The sequence below is a fragment of the Sinocyclocheilus anshuiensis genome, unplaced genomic scaffold (genome assembly GCF_001515605.1).
Source record: "Sinocyclocheilus anshuiensis isolate Anshui unplaced genomic scaffold, SAMN03320099.WGS_v1.1 scaffold29, whole genome shotgun sequence".
Lineage (NCBI taxonomy): Eukaryota > Metazoa > Chordata > Actinopteri > Cypriniformes > Cyprinidae > Sinocyclocheilus > Sinocyclocheilus anshuiensis.
The window spans coordinates 420331-428442 of NW_015539835.1; the positions used below are offsets into that span (position 1 = coordinate 420331).

Consider the following 8112-nt stretch of genomic DNA (forward strand, 5'->3'; position numbering starts at 1 on the left):
ATTAAATTATGACAGAACTTTCAGGGAAAACTGTAGCTTTAATTTTTGTAGTCTGGCAATTGTTTATGCTCAGTCAAATTGAGGCTCCATACACTGTGGTAGCAATCTGTGCCATCATAGCCATAGAGTAACTAATTAATCCTCTTCAGTATCAAATTGCAATGGAACTGACCTATACAGAGCTTATGTGCAAGAAAAAAACAGTTTCACTTCTGCAAACTCAGAATAGAACTAGCATGCATTGTTGAATTTGGTAGAGGCAAGTCTCTTGAAACTTGAAATCACTTATGACTTGAGAACTTTCCTTTTAATTTTCTCACTGAACTGCAGTTTTGTGTCAACCCTTAAAAAACTGCATTTTTATAGCAAATATTGATTTATTGTACTATTGCAAAGAGTGAGATGTACAGACTAGTCTTTCATTTTTCATGGGAGACCAGAGGAGTGTTGTAACACATTGTATCGTGTTGTGTGCGTGCATGAGTGTAACTTTGATATATGTATGTTTTTTGATAAATGGATGTTTGATATATGTACAGTATATCAACAACTATAAACAAACGAATATAAAAACAGATAACCAACAATACAGATACAGTTATGTGATTCTTTAACATATTTACAAATTAAATGGTATGCCAAAGAACTTTTAGCTGTCTATCCTTTAAAGTTCTCAAGTAAGTTATAGATACCACCATTAAATAATCATTGTTATTATATAACAGTTACATTGGACAGACTTCTTTTTATATATATTATTAAAGACATTAAAAGAAGCCTATATGATATAAACTAGCTTTATCAATATGACTTTGATATTTGATATTTTTACCTCATGGCAAAATTCAGTTTTTGTTTACTATGTTCACATTTGAAGTGCTGCATAACAAGTGCAAAATGTGTGGTGGGAACTTGCCATTTTAAGGGAACCAACACTTTTCTTAGATTACTCTAAGGCCCTTGAAACTTTTGAGAAATGAGTGAACATTTCAGATGACAGATCTCAGAAAACCAAAGACGAACTGTTAAGTCAGTTCACTTCTTTGCTTCTGTTGAGCTTTACAGGAAACATATTTTCAGCCTGATGTATGGACCACACATTCTAAAGTTGACTAAATTCTCTGTCTGAAAGCGAGTTGATTTTACTAATAAACTGCACATATGAAGTGAATGAAGACATTTCATGCTTATAAATATCAGAGTACCATTGTTACACAAACAAGTCCAGTGCATAAAACAGCACAAAATCAGGATAAACAAACAGTTTTATCTAAATAATGCATTTGGCAGTTACTAGACATACTGTACTGGAGAATATGTGGTATGAGCTGTGAGAAGTTAAATATCTCTCTCTTTCTCCTACATGCACACACGCACACAGGAAGAGACATGTTCACACTTCAGAGACTTCAACGTTAGGAGGCCCAACTTAGGAAACACATTGCAGTGTAACACTAAAAGCTTGTCCTCCTTAACAGCATCTACACATTTCATTTATCAACACAGAAAAGACATCCAAGCAAAAACCCAAACCTTGACATACAAGGTCTTACTATTTTAATAAGATTGGTTGTGTATAGCTGGAGACCTCGGCATCTACCAACCTGCAATGTTGTTTATGTGTACGGAAAAAACCTCACAGCTTTCATACTACACATAAGTAAAGAGAGTTTTTACCCAGCTTGCTGCTAACAGCACATGGAACGTGTTTTTGTCACAGCGCGAACCACACAGTGATCAGTGGGTTTGATAAAATTTGTAAGAACATCCTTTCAGTTTGTTTACATAGCAGGGCACATTCTGAGAAATGAACTTGAGCAAGATTGAAAAAAAATTAAATATATTTCCTTTACATATTTCAACTTTTTTCCAATGTGTAGGTAAAACACATATAGAGCAGTCAAAGGGACATTCACAGGAAATTGGTCATATATTTAGAGTAATGTACAGCACAGTTTTAAAATCCCCCACCTGTATGTTTATCAATACTTTTACCAGTCATTGCTTTGATCACCTGACGAATGGAAGACGACGGTCTTGATCCTTGATTGAGATAAGAGTGTGTGGGCTGTTTTGCTCTGTGTGACATTGTGGTAAAGGTTGAGACTGAATCAACATCTTTTCAGAATGATACAAGGATAGTGAGATGATAATGAGAGTGGTGACAAAAAAAATCCATGTTAACACATACGGTGCATTCAGAAAGTATTTAGACCCTTAATTTTTTGCGTTGCAGCCATATGCTAAAATGCATTCAATTATTTCTTTTTTCTACCCACATGAACTATTGTTCGGATATGCATTTTTAGCTGTGAGACCTCATAAGTGTGCCTTTCCAAATCAAGTCCAATTTATTGAATTAGCCACAGGTGGACTCCAGTCTAGTGAAGAAACACCTTCAAAGATGATTCAGAACAATGTGAAGCACCTGAGCTATATAGCAAAGAGTCTGAATAACTTTGTGATATTTCAGTGGTTTCTTTTTAATACATTTACTTTGTTATTGTGGGGCGTAGCGTGTATATTGACATGCTTTTTTAAAGTTTAGCATAGGGCTACAACAAAATGTCAATAAATAATTAAATAAATAAAAGGGGGTCTGAATGTTTTCTAAATCAACTGTAAACATTTAAATTGCATATTCTACCTTTTTCCATTGTGTTTTTATATGATTCTCAAAAAGTTGGACTATAGGTCATATTGGGAATATCACAGGCCATTCATACAGTTATAAAATCAAACTATTGTAGATGCACGCCATCTAGTGTGAAGTAAGTGTACTAACTAACTAACTAGATCAGGGGTGTCAACAAACTCAATTCCTGGAGGGCCAGAGCCCTGCAGACTTTATTCAACCCTAATTAAACACACCTGATCCAACTAATCAAGTCCTTCAGGCTTATTTGAAAACTACATGGTATGTGTGCTAGAGCAGGGTTGGAACAAAACTCTGAAGGTCTCTGGCCCTCCAGGAATTGAGTTTGACAACCCTGAACTAGATATTTCACCTTTGTGATGTAAACTGTCACAGTACACAGTTGATGGTAACACTTTATTTATTTTGATAGTCCACTTTAGACATGTTGCTGACTATAAGTAACTTTGCAAGTAAATATCCCCTGCCAGTCATTAGAGTATTAATAGTGCTTAATATCTGCTAACACAGTGGTTCCCAACCCTGGTCCTGGAGGCACCCCAACACTGCACATTTTGTATGTCTCGTTAATCAAACACACCTGATTCAGGTCATCAGCTCATTAGTAGAGACTCCAAGACCTGAAACTGGTGTGTCAGAGAAAGGAGACATGCAAAATGTGCAGTGTTGGGGTGCCTCCAGGACCAGGGTTGGGAACCACTGTGCTAACACTTTATTTTGATGGTCCCCAACAGATATTCTACTCTATAACTTTGCAAGCATGTCAACTTATTCTACTAACCCTAACATGTTAGAGTTGACGTAGTTACAAAGTTACTTGGTAAAATGCCTAAAGTGAACTATTGAAATAAAGTGTAACCAAAGCGTTTTTATTTATTTATTTATTCATTCATTAATTTTGCTATATAATGTTCCTTAAGTCTATATTGCAGTGATCTGATTTCAACTGTGGATCCAAATATAGTATTTAAATATGTGTGCATGTATATTTCTTGAAATATGTTTGACAGAGCTACAGAGTGAATCTATAAATCTTGCAGTGGTTTATAAATGTACACTTAGTTATGTCAGGTGAGGTACAGTTGCTGTAGCGATGAACAATAGACTGAATTCTTGCTGATTAAGAGATCATAGAGCACATCCCATTGCTTTTTTAACACTTACAAGAAGCGTGGTTCTTTCAGCAGTCTGGGGATCCTAAATCAAAGGTTTGAGTACATTTTACCTGATGGTTTGGTAATCTCTTGGACAGGTTTAGTTGAATCTTTATGGACTAATCACAAGAATGATCATCTGAGAGCACAAGGCTCTATTTACAAAGCAGCTCCGGCCCTCCAGGAATTGAGTTTGACACCCCTGATAAAGCACAATGGCAACAATACTGTGTATTGTAGTTACACAAAATCTGAAGAAAAAAAATGCTTGTGATGTTTTAAATTAGAGACTACATGGAATATCTGTGCTTATTAGGTTTTCTCAATCACTTTGGCTTAATTCTCGGTTTTCCCCTCAAAACAATAGAGTACGCTGATAAAAACTGATGAGTTGATGCAAAATCATTCATTCATTTATCAAAATCTGTCAGACACACATGTATATTCCATAAATATCTATGACATGGAATGTTTGTGATGTGTGCTAAATTGGCAAATGACCTGCCAAACAAATGTGACGTGTGGCCAAGTATGGTGACCCATACTTGGAATTAGTGCTCTGCATTTAACCCATCCAAAGTGCACACACACAGCAGTGAACACACGGCCCTCCAGGACCGAGTTTGGACAGCCCTGCATTAGAGCATACGTCTTCAACCCTGTTCCTGGGGACCCACTGTCCTGCAAAGTTTATTTCCAACCTGCTTCAGCACACCTGGCCTGTGACTTTTCAAGTGATCGTGAAGACCTTGATTAACTGATTCAGGTGTGTTTGATTAGGGTTGGAGCTGAACTCTGCAGGACAGTGGGTCCCCAGGAGCAGGGTTGAAGACCTATGCATTAGAGTTGTGGTTTTCCATAAAACAGTTGTGACAATTGCACTTACAGTTGAGAGATTATTAAGGTTACACTTTATTTTGATGGTCTCTTTAAGAAATTCAGTTGACTATAAGTAACTACATGTCAACTAACTCTCATTAGTATTAGTAGAGTATACTTGAAACTTAACAATGTCTTGCTTTGAAATGATTTTCTTGAAAAGTGTGCTTGAGATCTTTCTTGGGACCCAGGAATAGACTTCTGTCCTCTGTAGTGGACATTATATATTTTAGTGAATTTCTCTGAGAACTTGCATGTCACAGTTTTAAGTCTGGATGTCTTGTACAGAGCACATTCAGGGCTTTTCAGAGATACCAAATGTTTGGAAGTTTCATCATGACCACTCCCACTCTGGTCTTTAAAAATGGCTGACATTAGTTTAGTGATCAAATTTAAATCTCTTATGGGAATATGATAATATTTTGTAATTATTATTTAAATCTGACTAATTTTAAAGCTGTTTGTCATCAACATCTCAGGAAATTGTTAAGGGGTTTCAAATCAAAATATGACTTTCTGTTATGAAACAGGACATCGATTTCACATGTCCACTGCAGAGGATCATGTTTATTACGCATTTTGGGAGACACACCAAATGAATAGGGAAAGAAATTATATTTCAATATCCCTATGAAATATTAGATATCATTATGAAAATCTTGCCAATCATTACTCCCATTATGTTACAAATTATGGGGAAGTTGTGGCCAAAGGTTGCGGGTTCGAGTCTTGTACCGGCAGGGATTGTAGGTGGAGGGATGCCCACTGCTCCGGGTGTGTGTTCACGGTGTGTGTGTGCACTTTGGATGGGTTAAATGCACATGTCACTTCACTTTTTTTTTTCACTTTTTTAATATGCAAATTAGATACAATGTATAGATACAGTGGGAAAACCCGTTTATGACCATTTTACACACATACTGCATAAAGCAAAATGGTATATCAAATCATTGTTATATCTTTCATAACATAGTTAAAAATATATTTATACAAAGTTTGGTATAAAAAAAATCCTGAAACATATTGGTGATAAAAAAAATAAATAAATTGTTTTTGCCAATTCATGTCTTATATATATATATATATATATATAAGTCTTGGTGTCATCTACAGGGGATATAGCATAACCTATGAATACCATATAATTTTTCAAAATTGTTATTTTAAATTTTTTCTTATGCACTAAACAATGTAAAGACATGAAAAAAATACAGAATTCACAAAACTTTTTTTTTCTGGGTCTCAGGAGGTTAAAATAAATGCTACTTGGTTTGAAATCATGTCATACAATGCAACAATATTCATGGATTTTAAGGTGTGTGCTATCTGGGCTGTGACTATCCCCGTCTTCAGTGCACATGGGAACTCCTGAACAAAAAAAAAATATTGTACACAATAAAGCCAAACCACTGGCCTACGTGTAAAATGATACAAATAATTCGTGTCTCTTGTTTTCATAAAACGAAACAGAGTTCCTTTTTATCCCTGCTGTAATTGGCAACTCAACACCTGTCAGTGCTTTTCAACAAAACCTTTTTCTGATTTAAAAGGCATTGACCAGCGCGCTCTTTTCTCATTGGCTGATGGGCGGGATTTGTTTGGCCAATGAGCGCAGACTTTAGTTAAAAGACAATGCAGCGCTGCGTAAAGCAGGACGCGATACAAACTTCACTTTCTATGGATGTTTGTCATGTTATGAAGACTCATGTTAGCTCAGATTACAGCAGTACAGTGAAGGGACTGCTCTCGGGCGCTCAGCTGGAGCTCAGATAAGACGTCCTTCAGCATGTCAATAGTTTAAAACATTTAACGTGATGTTGTAGGGCAATGGAGAGTGAGCAGTCAGAAACATTTGGAGGCGGCGGAGGCGATTCATCAGGAGTCGAGGCGAGAGCCGAGCCGTATGAACCCGAACTACACTTAGAAGAATTTAAATGTCACTCCTCAGATTTTGTAGGTCTTGACGAAAAAGTGAAGGGAAGTGATTCTGATGAATGCAGCGACGAGATAAAATTGAGGAATGGGGATCACCTGGAAGAAGGAGAAAATGAAGGGGACGAGGATGAAATGGTAAAGTACATTGATTATAATTGCACTAAACACTCATGACATTCAGTTTGCGTATGTTTGAATACTGAAAGCTGTAAGCTCGCGACTGCAGGTGTTTGAGCAAAAACGCTCTGCATGCTGTAGTTAAAAATTATTTCCCATGTTGTTACTGTAGTTTTGGAGAATAGGGAAATATATTTTCCCTCTTTGATATTGATTGATATTGATATTCAACAACCATACATTCTGCTCCAACCTCTAACCGAAGGGTTACACCTCTGCTGTTAATTCATTGAGAATTATTTATTTATTTATTATTTTTAATTTAAGATTAATTGTAATTGATAATTGTAATATCGCCATAACATGCACACTAAATTGCGATTGCAAGGCTATAGTTTTCTCATACTGAACTGCGGACGGTCTCGTCTTTTAGCCTACATCTGTTTTCTCCTCCACATGTTTAACTTTTTAGTAACTTTTAACCATTTACAAAGATAAAGTTGCTTTATTTATTAATGTCTGACAAATAAATCAATAAATGCACATATTTGCATGGTATTAGGGATATGCCGGTATCAAATTTTCATGTTGCGATTAATTGCTAATTCGTTTATCACGGTATGCGGTATTATCACGATATTGAAATTTAATAGGGCTGCACGATAAATCGCATGCGATATTTAACGAGCATCTTATCAATAAAGCCGGCTCTGTAATCAGTGGTAAATCTCCATCACCTGCGGGCTTTCACATTGAGCAGCATTAACTACACAGAGCCCTTGTTCACTGACGAGCTGCGCAAAACCACGTTCATATTCGCGCGATTTTTTGCGCATTAAATATCGCATGCGATTTATCGTGCAGCCCTAAAATTTAGTTTAACAAAAGTGCTGTCATAATACAGTATAACAGGTTTAATAATTTTTTTCTTAACAAAAATTACTGAACATTTAAATGCAATAAAGCAATAAAGAAAAATGTATGAAGTTAAAAGTTTTACACAGATTAAAGTGCAAAAGAATTATAAAGAACAATAGGTATCACTTTACAAAAATACCTCATTAGTTAACCTTAGTTAATGCATTAACATTCACAATGAGCAATAGCTACATTTGCTACAGAAGTTATTAATCTTTGTTTCAAAAATACAAGTCTTGGTTCATGTTAGCTCATTAAATAACACTGTTGCAGCTTTCGATTTTAACAACCTGTTATTAAATATTGGAATACTTAAGATTAATTAACGTTCAGAAGAATTTTTCATTGGCAGTTAATGTTAACTAATGAATTAACTAATGTTAACTAATGTTTACCTAATGTAAAGTGTGACCGAACAATAAAGAATCAAAACACTTTCAAACAATATCTAGG

General features: G+C 35.7%; 1 protein-coding gene across 2 annotated transcripts in view; it reads left to right on the forward strand.

The window, feature by feature from the left end:
• The first annotated feature begins 6329 nt into the window (after positions 1-6329).
• The window catches only part of LOC107684348 (microtubule-associated serine/threonine-protein kinase 4-like), a 136534-nt gene continuing 134751 nt past the window's right edge, over positions 6330-8112 (forward strand). For both annotated transcript variants that reach the window (XM_016480593.1, XM_016480596.1), the window contains exon 1: positions 6330-6759. In XM_016480593.1, coding sequence (XP_016336079.1) covers positions 6517-6759 — 243 coding nt within the window. In that variant the 5' untranslated portion in view covers positions 6330-6516. The remainder of the gene's footprint in view (positions 6760-8112) is intronic.